The 13,378-nt window shown below is 46.2% G+C and overlaps 1 protein-coding gene across 1 annotated transcript; it reads left to right on the top strand.

Annotated features, from left to right (window-relative positions):
- The first annotated feature begins 8,938 nt into the window (after positions 1–8,938).
- On the top strand, positions 8,939–13,259 carry mrps25 (mitochondrial ribosomal protein S25). Its single transcript, XM_084389819.1, has 4 exons — positions 8,939–9,177; positions 9,397–9,503; positions 9,572–9,659; positions 12,514–13,259. Exons 1-4 carry the CDS (start codon positions 8,942–8,944, stop codon positions 12,704–12,706), a joined length of 624 nt encoding a protein of 207 aa, XP_084245945.1. The 5' UTR covers positions 8,939–8,941; the 3' UTR covers positions 12,707–13,259.
- Positions 13,260–13,378: the final 119 nt, after the last annotated feature.

Raw genomic sequence — 13,378 nt, 5'->3', positions numbered from 1 at the left:
CCCGCACCACCAATGCACATAGCTAAACCCAAGAAGGAATGCGAATGCTTGGTGACAGGAATGAACATGGCCATCCGGCCCATTCACTCCTCGTTGGTTAACCCAACGGGGCTGTGGGAAAGGGCTAAGAGGACCCTACCCCTAAGACCGAGTGTGCCACCGAGGTTCTGGTGACATCCAACCGGTAGTAACGCTCAAAGGTATGAGGAGAGGCCCAGCTGGCCGCGGAGCAGATGTCCTGCAGTGGCACTCCCCTGAACAAAGCCCAAGAGGCGGCTAAGCCCCTTGTGGAATGAGCTCTGATGCCCCCTGGGGGCTGCACTCCCTTTGCTTCATAAGCCATAGTATTAGGTCCACAAGCCAATGTGAGAGGCATTGCTTTGAAATGGGACTCCCCTTGTGCGGGGGAGCCCTTGAAACAAAGAGCTGGTCGCTCTTGCGGAAAGCACTGGTCCTGGTCATATATGCTTGCAGAGCATGGACGGGACACAGCGCATTCAGCCCCTGATCCTCCGGGGAGGCAAAGGGTGGAGGGTGAAAAGCGGATAGCTCCAAAACCTCTGAAGTGAACGCAGGGAAGCATTTCGGCATGAAGGCCGGGTTAGGCTTAAGGGAAACCTTATCTCCACTTAGGGAGAATTTGGCGCACGAGGGGTGAACCGAGCGTGCATGTAGCTCACTGACCCGTTTAGCAGATGCCAAGGCCGAGAGCAAAGCTGTCTTGAGGGACAGCAGCTTAAGGGAAGACCGCGCTTCCAGCACCATGGAGAGGTCCCACTCTGGAACAGATCTCCTGATGACCGGCAAAGAGAGGCGTGCACCCTTCATAAAATTGCGGGTTAGAGGGTGCTGCCTGACGGTGGAGCCCTCAAAACCCACATGACAGGCTGAAATCGCAGCCAGGTAGACCTTAATGGTGGAAAAAGACCTGCCTCTTTCCATGAGGTCTTGCAGGAAACACAAAATATCAGGCACCGAGCACTGATAAGATGTGAGACCACGCCCATCACACCACCCTTCGAACACTTGCCACTTACAGCCATATAGGGATCGCGTGTAAATGGTCCTGGCATTCTGAGTAGTGGCGATTACACACGGCGGAAGCCCCAGTGCATTTAGGTTCGTCCTCTCACGGGCCAGGCCCAGAGAGCCACCCTGTCCGGGTGGGGGTGGTAAATCTCCCCGTTGGCTTGGGACAGTATGTTCGTGCGAGGGGGGAGGCGCCATGGCTCGGCGTATAACAGAGGGATTATCTCTGCCAGCCACGGGGCTTTGGGCCACCTGGGTGCTATCAGAATGAGAGACAGGCCGTGCTCACTCACCCTGGCCAGTGTGAAATTATCAGGCACAGGGGAGGAAAAGCATACAGCAGCACTTTGGGCCATGGGTGGGCCAGTGCGTCTGCCCCCAGGGGCGCGTCCACGTCCTTTAGCGAAAAGAACATAGGACAATGGTGATTTTCGCGCGAGGTGAAAAGATCTACGGCTGCCTGTCCGAATCTCATCCATAACATCTCCACTATCTGCGGGTGAAGACGCCAATCCCCATAGATTGGGTTTCCCCTCGATAGCAGATCCGCGCCTCTGTTCAGAATGCCCGGAACATGAGTCACGCGTAATGACAGAAAAACCCCGTCTGCTCCACACCAAAAGCCTGTAAGCTAGAGCGTGGAGTTTCGACAAGCGCATGCCGCCCTGACGGTTGATATAAGCCACTGCCGTGGTATTATCGCACCGTACTAGAACGGGATGTCCCTGCAGGCGAGGCAGAAAATGATTCAGAGCTTTCCAAATGGTAAAAGCTCTAAATAGTTAATGTGCGCTGAACGTAGTCTGCTCAGCCACAGACCGTTCACCGTTCTGCCCTCCTGGGTGGCACCCCAGCCTGTTAAAGACGCATCTGTCGTCAAAACTTTCCGCATCGTAACCGTCCCGAGGGGGGTTCCCCGTGCGTAAATGTTCTCGCTCTCACAAATGGCGCAGGGCCGCCGAGCAGGCGCGCGTCACCATTACCGAGATCGCGAATCGGGCTGAAATGTAGTGACAAAACCCATTTCGTGAACGCTCTCATTCTCAGGAGACCCAACGCATAGACAGTAAAAGAAATGGACACAGCGACCCCATTGGATTCAACGGAGACAAAGTGAAGCCAATTAGAAACTCTTACTTCCTGGGGGTCGAGCGTACTGCGCAGACTCAAACAGAGCTTGACGACACGATGTGACGTGAGCAAACCGTCTGTCTTCTAGTAGCTGTGCCAAGATCAATCTGAATCATTCCCTTCCGAAACTTGCAGAGACGGAGAGCGTGAGTAGGAGCTGTCCATGAGCTAGGAGCAGGAGAAACTTTTAGTAGGTATTCTGATTAATTACTTTGTCATTTTGCCTCCACGTCCTCCCGATTGCCCGCGAGCTTCTCCTCCTGTCCATACGGTAATTTCTTACTGTGCGGCAGAGAGTCGCGTGGCTATGACGCAATCGTTAGCCTGCTTTTACAAAAACTGCTTCTACGGGGCCATAACGTAAGCTACAAGGTAATGAAGCCTTTTATACCTTTTTGTGTTTCTTTAGAAATAAATAATGGACAAATGGAGTCTTTAAACGCCCCAGATGTGAAGTTATTCGCTGTCAAAGTGACGCCAAAATAAATGGGAGTCAATGGGATGCTAACAGCAGGTGGGGGTCCGCTAGCCAATGGCGGCGCCCGGGGGTACCTTCAAAATAATATGAAACGCTGCCCCCCTGGTAAAGCCCCGTTCACACTACAAGCGACTTTGTCGCTGCATGTCGCCAGCGGCTGGCGGTGAGGTCGTTAGTGGGCGTTCCCACTACTGGTTGCCTAGTAATGTTTGTGAGTGACATTCACGGATGTTACTCCATGTTGTAGACAACAAATCTGTTTTCTTGCCTCTACAAGCTAACATTTTGGAAGGAAAAGTCTAAATGGAATCAGTACATTAAATGCATAATATTAAAGATGAATGAGAAACAGCGAGTGCCCTGTGCTATCGCGGCTATTTAACTGCAGCAAATGGGCAAATACTGGTCTTTCTGAGTTCACGAAACCATTCAGGCTCGGAGTCAGCACGGCGAGTACCACTGTATGTACACGGAGACATATCATACATTATTGGACAGTTTCGGACTGCTAAAATAAACTTCTCATTCATCTTGCCTCGGTCTGACGCAGCACTGAAGAGTGACAGATCACGTGTGCTCCACTGACTTCACTCCTATTGGTTGTCGCTCCCGAAAGTCGCTCTTCATTTGCATAAAGTTAAACATTTCTCAACTTTGTCGCGTCGCCAGACACGCCCCATCCAATAATTTTCTCCCATTCACTTGCATTGACGATTTTTCAACCTAGAGGTCCAGCGGGGTTAGCGGAAGGGGCAGGACTTACCAGCTCTATGGGAAGGGCATCCTGTACTTGACCTCTGCAGAAGCATCCAATTGCACCAAGTCTGGCTAACAGACAGAAGCGCGCAGCCAATGCCAGGTAAGGCCACACCCCCTTACCTAAGGCATATAGCTGTCAGGCGCGCTCCTCCCCCTCAGTTGACATTCGGTTCTCGCGATCTCTGCACTGACACAGTTCGGTTGGATTAACATTACGCTGCTCACTTTCGAGTCTTCAGGAGGACATATTGCCAGATCAGCCTCCGCCAGACGTGAGTGACAGTCGTTTCTTCAGCCTATCCGCTGTGTTTTTTGCATCCGGAGCCGCCCGCGCTCTCGCTGTCCTTCACCTGCTCCTCCTTACATGGCTGCCCGCCACGGATTTTTCCGAGTTCTTCACCGCTGGCCCACCCATGGCTATGTGACCGTCTAAACCGCCGCTTCTCCGGGGAACAGCCTATCACGACGAGCCTGCCCGGCCGCGTGTGGTGCTCTCATCGCCGCTAAGGACCCTCTCGTTCTGCGCGGTCTGCTTGGGCTTAACCATAGACTGTAAAAAAAGATGGACGACGCCCCTTCGCTCTCTTCCATTGATGAGAACTGAAGCCGTCAGAGTCCTGATATGGTGCTGACATATTGGAACTTGAGTCTGCGCAGTAGCGATCTCGGGACCAGACCTGCGCAGTAGTGAGCAGGAAGTAAAGCCGCGAAATCAGCGCTCCGCCCTCACTCTCGCAGAATGCACTCAGGGAGAGTGGATTCTGCACACTTTTTAAAAAATTGATTGCAGTACGATAAGAGACTTGTTCAAATAAAGTAAATACAATCTCCTCAGTCCTCCGAAGATCCCGAAAAAATGTCCGTTGGTGCTTCAGTGACTACTTCGCTCGAGAACCTGTCAATCACAGCTGTCAATCATGACATTACACCACCGCATCACGTAACTAACTAAAAACCAACTTATTTTTGAAACAGACACTTGAACTTACACCAGCGTGATAAAAACGACAGCAAATGAAAGAAACCACCTTTGGAGAAAAGATATTTGAAGTGTAATTTAATTGTTTAGTTGGTCTCACGTCCCGTTGAATAACACAGGGAGGCGGGGCTTATGACCTATACTAGGACCAGTCACCGGGGGGCGATCGAGACGTTTTGGCTTCACTTTTCAGGGCTTGTGCGGCACGCTTGGGCTTAACACGCTCAAGAAGCTTTGGAGAACCGGGGGAATTGCGGTCATTGTAATTGCTGCCCATGTATATTTTACTAAGCCGGCTTTTAGATGCACGACCCAGCGCGCCGTGCTTGGCCTTTCTGACTCGGAAGGGGGACACGGTGATGATGACGTGCTACCGGGGGACTCTCGGAGCGCCACCTCTCTCTAAAATATTTGAGCTGACATCAGCCCAATCCGCATTCCCTGAAGAGGACATCTTCGTGGGAAAACCTCACTCTCGTTGACGAACCGGCCGGTTCCGGCGACGGAGATGACGTGGTCCTTTTAGTGTTCCCTAGGCTAGCGCTCACGCGGCTTTGCCTCAGTAAATCCTCCTGGAAGTTTGTGTGCGAGCGGCCGTTCGTCTCAACATTGTGTGGCCAGCTCCACAGAGCGCCACCGACCAGGATAGGAATTTTTTCGACGGGTAAGCGCTGGGACAACCGCCAAAAAAAAACAAAAAACAGTCTGAGGAAACAACTCTTAAACCGTTTTTTCCAGCATTCGCGAAGCTCATAAGCACGACTGGAGCGTCCCGCTAGACTGTTAACACGGTCTCATGGGTCTTGATGTGTTACGATTACGTGCTGAGGCTTTCAATTTATGCCTTCCTAGGAAGGCGGCCCCGAACGCAAGCGGCCTGACTGTTGTTCACCGTTGGGAGTATCGAGCCCGCATTCACGGGCCACGAGCCCTCCGGATTCTCTCCCGGTCCCGGAACCCCTGTCCAAAAGACACAGGGTCTCCCGCGGACGGTCGGTTAATCCCGTCTCGTGGCTGCCCAGCCCATGTGTTTAGTGGACGTTGTGTGTGTGTGCCCCCCCCCCCCCCCCCCCAAGTTACAGGGGGGCTGTCGTGAGGATAAGTACATAAGCAGTGTTACCACACCGCACGCACTTGGTTCCCCTCACCCAGTTATTAAAGGCTTCGGCCCCAGTGTTTCCCAACACAAAACACACACATTACTAAACAACACATTTAACAAACGAATCAAATGAATTCGTGCAGATTTATATATCTGCCAACATAGAGAGCAAATCTCTCTGATCCCATGCATGTCGCCCTGAGTCCGTCCACAAGAGGGCGCCATTGCCTCACAAATCAACCAGTTGGGCTCACACAGCTCAGTTGCGGCTGCCCAGCCCATTTGTTTTTAGTGGACGTTGTGTGTGGAAGACCTGTGTTCCCCAACACAAAACACACACATAACTAAATAACACTTTAAAACAAACGAATTAAATAAATCCGTTACAGAGAGAGTATCTCTCTCCGCGGATATTATTTTTCTGCCTGCACTTGAGACTGCCCAGTTCATGTGTTCAGGAGATGTGTGTTTTCCCCCCACTTTCAGGGGGCACCTTGTGAGGGAAAGTTTAGCACAGTGGACACCACACTATGTTCCCCTCACTCTGTCAATAAAGGCTTCGGACCCAGTGTTTGCCCAACACAAAACACACAAAGTTACGGATGAAATGAATTCGTTTTGGAGAGAAGACCTCTCTCCGCAGAGAAAACTTCTCACTGCAGAGAGAGAAAAACCCTCCGAACCCCTGCATGTCGCCTCTAGTGTGCCCACTAGATGGCGCCTTTGCATCACAAATGAACCAGCTGGGCCCATACTCCGGCCCGAGCAGGGGCGCTCGCGAGTCACGAAGCTGCTTGGCAAGCCGTTTCAGCGCCCGAGTGGGTTTTGCGTACCGTAACCCAGGGTTACAGGCTTCAGTTTGCAATAAAACCTCTGCATTTCAACGGCGTTCTCTCTTCTCACACAGAAGAAAACGCCTCACACATTCTGAAAGAGGAAATTTCCTCCCTCCTAAACAAGGGAGCGATTCAGATGGTGCCACCCAATCTGATAAACCATGGTGTTTATTCCTGGTATTTTCCAGATGTATGTTCCAAAAGGCGTGGTGCCCCCCGCCCTATATTGGACCTTCGAGTGTTGAACAAACATTTGAGGAAATACAATTTCAGAATGTGACACAAGGCTCTTTCGCCCGTGCCATAAAGCAGAACGACTGGTTCACATCAGTCGATCTGAAAGATGCTTTCTTTCACATAAGCATCTACCCTCCACACAGGAAATATCTTCGTTTCGCCTACCAAGGCATTTGTTACGAATTCACTGTTCTTCCGTTCGGGCGCAATTTGAGTCCCCAAACTTTCTGTCTGTGTGCGGAGGTGGGCGTGGCGCCCCTGAGACTATCAGGGCTGAGAATTCTGACTTACATAGACGATTGGCTCATCATAGCCAAATCGAAGGAGAAGGTGTCGCTGGACACCGGCCGGGTGCTCGCGCACATCACATCCCTCGGGTTCAAGATGAATGCAAGCAAAAACAATCTGACTCCCAGTCAGAATGTCATTTTCCTGGGCTTGGAATTTAACTCAGTCTCCATGCGAGCGCGTCTCTCTCAAGAGCGCGTTCGCTCGCTGATGGACTGTCTGTCTCAGTTCAGAGAAGGGGTGAGAGTACAATATCGCACATGCCTCAGGCTGCAGGGTCTCATGGCTTCATCTATCCAAGTTGTGCCGTTGGGTCAGGGGGGCAGCGTTTCATATTATTTTGAAGGTACCCCCGGGCGCCGCCATTGGCTAGCGGACCCCCACCTGCTGTTAGCATCCCATTGACTCCCATTCATTTTGGCGTCACTTTAACAGCGAATAACTTCACATCTGGGGCGTTTAAAGACTCCATTTGTCCATTATTTATTTCTAAAGAAACACGAAAAGGTATAAAAGGCTTCATTACCTTGTAGCTTACGTTATGGCCCCGTAGAAGCAGTTTTTGTAAAAGTAGGCTAACGATTGCGTCATAGCCACGCGACTCTCTGCCGCACAGTAAGAAATTACCGTATGGACAGGAGGAGAAGCTCGCGGGCAATCGGGAGGACGTGGAGGCAAAATGACAAAGTAATTAATCAGAATACCTACTAAAAGTTTCTCCTGCTCCTAGCTCATGGACAGCTCCTACTCACGCTCTCCGTCTCTGCAAGTTTCGGAAGGGAATGATTCAGATTGATCTTGGCACAGCTAGAAGACAGACGGTTTGCTCACGTCACATCGCGTCGTCAAGCTCTGTTTGAGTCTGCGCAGTACGCTCGACCCCCAGGAAGTAAGAGTTTCTAATTGGCTTCACTTTGTCTCCGTTGAATCCAATGGGGTCGCTGTGTCCATTTCTTTTACTGTCTATGGGCTTTACCCGTGGTTTTCGCCAACCTCAATGATTTTGTCCTCTCCCTGAAAGAAGGCGGTGAAGTGCACCAAAGACACAGTCATGTTTAGCGGGATCCGTGAGCTAGTGTCCGTGTGCGAATGGTGGTGATGTTTCAAACGCGTCGAAAGCAGCGAAGAGTTGTAGTCCACAAAGTGCTCTCTCACAAAGTCTAACCGTATCAAACTTCTACCCGCTAAATTGTAGCATTCTTCACACGAAAGATTATATAAAAAATTCACAGACAACATATGTTCACATTCATGGCACAATTCAAACGGGACCAGAAAATAATAATTTTCTCCCATTCACTTGCATTGACGATTTTTCAACCTAGAGGTCCAGTGGGGTTAGCGAAGGGGGCGGGACTTACCAGCTCTATAGGTGGATCTCGAAACGAGATGATGAAAGAGAACAACATTCTCTTGACATTAGAATCACCTCTTTATTATTTATCTTTATCTTTATCAATAAGTGGACAGAAATTGATAGTAGCCTAATAGTAGTCAATTTGTATTTTTATTATACTCTTGAGATATTGATGCACTTAGAATAACCATTCAGCAAACTTGTGCATAATGCAATACTTATTTAGACTATAAATATAATTTAAGATCTGTCTGAATGACAAAAGAATACATTTTGTGTGTACTATTTGAGTGGAACTATTAAGACAGAATATAATAAAATCACTTCTCCAGCAACAAAGACGTCCTAGCGTGTGAACGTTGAAAAACAATAGAAAAGCAGCGCGGTGGAATGGAAAAACGTAAAAAACATATGGATTCTGAATATTTTCAGAATGCACTTTATTTCATGATGTAGCTATTCTGTTATTTCATGCATGATGTATTAAATAATTTTACGTTGTCTGCTGCATTTTATTTCAAAGTGTATTTATTGAGTTTTATTTTAAGGCGTGTTTCATATGGTTTTCATTTTTCATTAAGAAATTAAGTATTTCGCGCCTTATATTTATTCTTACATTTTAATATACCTTTGTTTATTGCAACGAATCATTACGTATTTAATCATGTAAATTGTATATGAATGATTTTATTTAGTTTATTCTTTGCTTGTCAGTGATTCTGTGATTGTTCGTTCTAGGCGGCGCATGTATCTGACGTCATCAATAAGCGCGAGGCAGGAGCAGCATGAGCTGATGTGTTGGGATCACGTCTTTGGATCATCAGTTACTCAATTAAATCCTATAATCATGCCGATGAAGGGAAGATTCCCCATACGGCGGACGCTGGAGTATCTGCAGAAAGGAGAAATTGTGTTTAAGAAATCGGTGAAGATTATGACTGTCAATTATAACACGCATGGAGATCTGAGTGAAGGAGCAAGGTCAGAATAACGACATCAACTACAGCTGACTTTATTAGGCAGAAAGAGTCTTACTGAAAGAGTGTTAATCGCTGTCACTGTCAATATATCGGATAAAATACTGTTTGTGTTGTGTGATGTCAGAAGAAGATTAAATAAATGAGAATTGAAGGTTACACACATGATAGATGTTTCAAAGTCACTCATGTATGTGAAGTATAATGTTAATGTATTTGACAGGAAGTTTGTGTTCTTCAACATTCCTCAAATCCAGTACAAAAACCCCTGGGTTCAGATAATGATGTTCAAAAACACGACTCCGTCCCCTTTCCTGCGGTTTTATCTCGGTGAGTGTCTGACTCTCAGGGCTGTGTTCTGATGGGCTTTATCCTCTAACCTCTGGCTCTGTGTTCAGATGATGGAGAGCAGGTGTTGGTGGATGTAGAAGGAAAGCATCATAATGAAATCACACACCATGTGAAGAAGATCCTTGGCAAGCCGGAGTAAGTAGCGGAGCATGATGTGCTTTAAAGTCCCCATGAGATCAAACTCGCGGCACTCTTTACATTAGAGTCTTTCACTGCTGTCCCGAAGGAAACAGCGGCGAGATAGACCTCCGGGTTCTGGCGTCATACCTCTATTAGCTCTGCTCTGGGTAGATTGTGTTGGTCATTATGGAAGTTATTCGGCTGCATCTGCGTTCTTTGCACGTCAGTCACACGCAGAACTTTCCACTCCCATCACACTTTAATGGGATTGCGCTCTCACGCTAATTTGCCTTGTTTAGTAAATCGGAGTGTCTATTTACACCTGGGGTGTAACGGTTCTTGGTAAAAACTAACCATAACGTTCTCCATCCACGGTTCAGCACGCATTTGCACCGCGGTTCATCTTAAATCTGACGACGCATCTATAATATGTGACCCTGGATCACGTCACCAGTCTCGAGTCGCACGGGTATATTTGTATGATAGCCAACAATACATTGTATGGGTCAAAATTATCGATTTTTCTTTTATGCCAAAAATCATTAGGATATTCAGTAAAGATCATGTTCCATGAAGATGTTTTGTACATTTCCTACCGTAAATATATAAAACATGTATTTTTGTGAGTGAATGCAGCACAATCGAGAACATAAATGAACAACTTTAAAGGAGATTTTCTCAATGTTTAGATTTTTTTGCCTCAGATTCCAGATTTTCAATACATTACAACAGCGATGATCCAAAAAAACGTGGACAGAACAGTCACTCTTTGTGAACTTTGTTCAATGTGAGTGCCGTATGCTTGAACACGGCCATCATTTACTGCGTCTTCACGCAGGTGTTGATAGTGCTCAAACACACGAGAGACTGAACGGCACACGCTGCTATCTGCGATTAAACTAAACTCATTTAAACCTTGCTAAGTTAAAGGGTTAGTTCACCCAAAAATGAAAGTTCTGTCAGTAATCACTCTCCATCATGTTGATCCAACCCCTGAGAGAGCTGTCTCACTCCTCCATAGGCTTCAATGTTATCGAAACTTGCCGGCCCAGAAAGTTAGTAAAGACAATGTTTAAAATAGTCCAAGTGACTCCAGCGGCTCAACCTTAAGTTTATCAAGCGGCGAGAATACTTTTTGTGTGCAAAAACAAACAAAAATACAGACTTTATTCAACTCTTCATGTTCTTCCGTGTGTCTCTGAGTGAGTTCACATAGTGTAAGAGCGCAGCGCTTCTGGGTTGAACGTCAGAACGGAGGCTCGCTATTGGCCGACGCTGGCCAATAGTGAGCCTCCGTTCTGACGCAGGAGTGAGACAGCTCTCAGATTTCATCAAAAATATCTTCATTTGTGTTCTGAAGATGAACGAAAGTCTTCCGGGGTTGAACAACATGAGGGAGAGTAAATACTGACAGAGTTTTCATTTTTGGGTGAACTAACCCTTTAAACATTCAAGAGCAAATCAGAAGACACAAATGAGAACTGGCGTGCGCTGTGAGAAGATTTCTCATCTGAAGTGTGTGAATATTGAGTTCTCTTTCAAGTCCTGCACTTCAGCAGGCTAATCCACACACAAATGATGTCAACATGCCAGTCTTGTTGAGTATCCTACCAGAGTCGGTTACGTCTGAAGTGAACGAAACAGTCGAGGCGTGTGTATCAGTATCAATACATTGGATCCGTGCATTATATCTTAAAGTGACAGCAGCCTAATACTCCTGCTGCTGTCTGTATTTTTAATGTAAATCAAACAACAAAAGACAAGGAAATCACTCACTGCTCTTGATTTAATAGCCTCTGTAACTTTAATAAGGATTAATCTTTAATTTATAGTCAAATATGCAGTGTTATTTTACATTTGATTACTTTATTCAATTTCTGTACCTGAAAACTAATGTTAGACCTTATTTTATTTGTATCTTTGCTCTATTGTATGTATTTGTGCTGTTGCTTGTAGTTAGATTACAGTAGTTATTTTTACCCTGAACATACCGAAACCGTACCGAAACCGTGACCCTAAAACCATCTGAACCCCTAATTTACACTAAGTGCAAGTAGCCCATCTTGTTAGCAGAGGCTATTTACTGTAACTCCGCCCACTGACGCCTGGTTGGGACAAACAGACTTACGGAAAACGCTGGATTGTCAACAGTAGCAAATTCAAGTTCATCCATCTTTGCCTTTTTCTCATTTTTTCAGTTATTTAGCTTTATTTCCAGATTCAATCATACACTCGTTCTTACACACTAGAGCACGTTCACACATGCGCATTCTTCAAAAACGACGCTTTAAATCTCTTGACAAACTAAAATACGTAAATGACATTTGTATATATTCTGAATAAAAGACACAGATTGTACTGAATGTCAGTTTGCTTATTTTGCTCAAGATAAAGATTTATTGAGTCAAGTCAAGTCAAGTATATTTGTATAGCGCTTTTCACAATACAGATTGTATCAAAGCAGCTTCACAGTATTAAATGAAAATAATACAACAAGGTTTGTTTCTAGTGGAATTTATTGATAAAATCAAATTAGATATCCCCAGAATATCCCCAACTGAGCAAGCCAAAGGCAACAGTGGCAAGGAACCGAAAAACTCCATCAAGTGACCTAATGGTGTCCTAAAACTCCATCAGGTGACCCAATGGAGAAAAAAAACCTTGGGAGAACCCAGGCTCAGTCCACATGTCATGCAAACTAGAAACTCTGCTTCTAAACACAGGTCGATGCTGTCGCTCCAAACACACAACTCTGCAATGCTGTGTGTGAATGTATAGTTTCGGGAAACACACCCTGATCACATTGACCACAATATGCCATGATATAATGAGATTTAATGTGCCTGTGCTTCTGTCTCTCTGCCCACAGTCACGTTCTTGAAGCTGAAGCTCTGGCTAAAATGGAGCTGTCAAACCCCGCTAACTTCGGGCACAAGAAGTATTTCCTGCGGGAGTGTATGAGTGAAGTGGAGGGTCAAGTTCCTCATCCCGGTCTCGTCCCGCTTCCCAAAGAGATGACGGGCAAATACAGGGCCAAACTGGCTGCGACATCTGACGATTAAAACTGTTGCAGTCAATGTGACAAACGCTTTGGACTCTGGGAGAAAACCTTAATTAAACTAATGTTTTATTGGTGAGTGGACGTGATTTTGTAAGTTTGACCCATTAGTTAAACTGTGATGGACTATGGAAAGCAGACTTCATTTATAAACTTGCAAATAATGTGTTAAAATAAATACTTTCTGGCCATAGTTTGTTTGCACTCTCGTTTCCGGAAGTCAGTCGCTAGTTCTGCCTTTTCAATGACATCATCACACATCTTTAACGACGGCAGGCGATGATTTTAGAAGTTAAAATCGCATTAAAAATATCATGTAGTCTAAAAAAATATACATATTACATACAAAGAGTGTTTGTTACAACGGCATCTGTCTTGGAAAAAAAACAGCAGTGATTAATTTGATGTAAGAGTTACACTTTACTTTAATGTTTTATTGGTGAGTGGACGTGATTTAGTAAGTTTGACCCATTAGGTAAACTGTGATGGACTATGGAAAGCAGACTTCATTTATAAACTTGCAAATAATGTGTTAAAATAAATACTTTCTGACCATAGTTTGTTTGTGCTCGTTTTTGGAAGTCAGTCGCTAGTTCTGCCTTTTCAAAGACATTATCACACACATCGTTAAAGACAGCAGGCAATGATTAGGTGATTTTAGAAGTTAAAATCGCAT

Source organism: Rutilus rutilus (assembly GCF_951802725.1).
Source record: "Rutilus rutilus genome assembly, chromosome: 19".
In the NCBI taxonomy this organism is placed as follows: domain Eukaryota; kingdom Metazoa; phylum Chordata; class Actinopteri; order Cypriniformes; family Leuciscidae; genus Rutilus; species Rutilus rutilus.
Note: the sequence above shows the minus strand (reverse complement) of the source record. Positions and strands in the feature narration are given on the sequence as shown.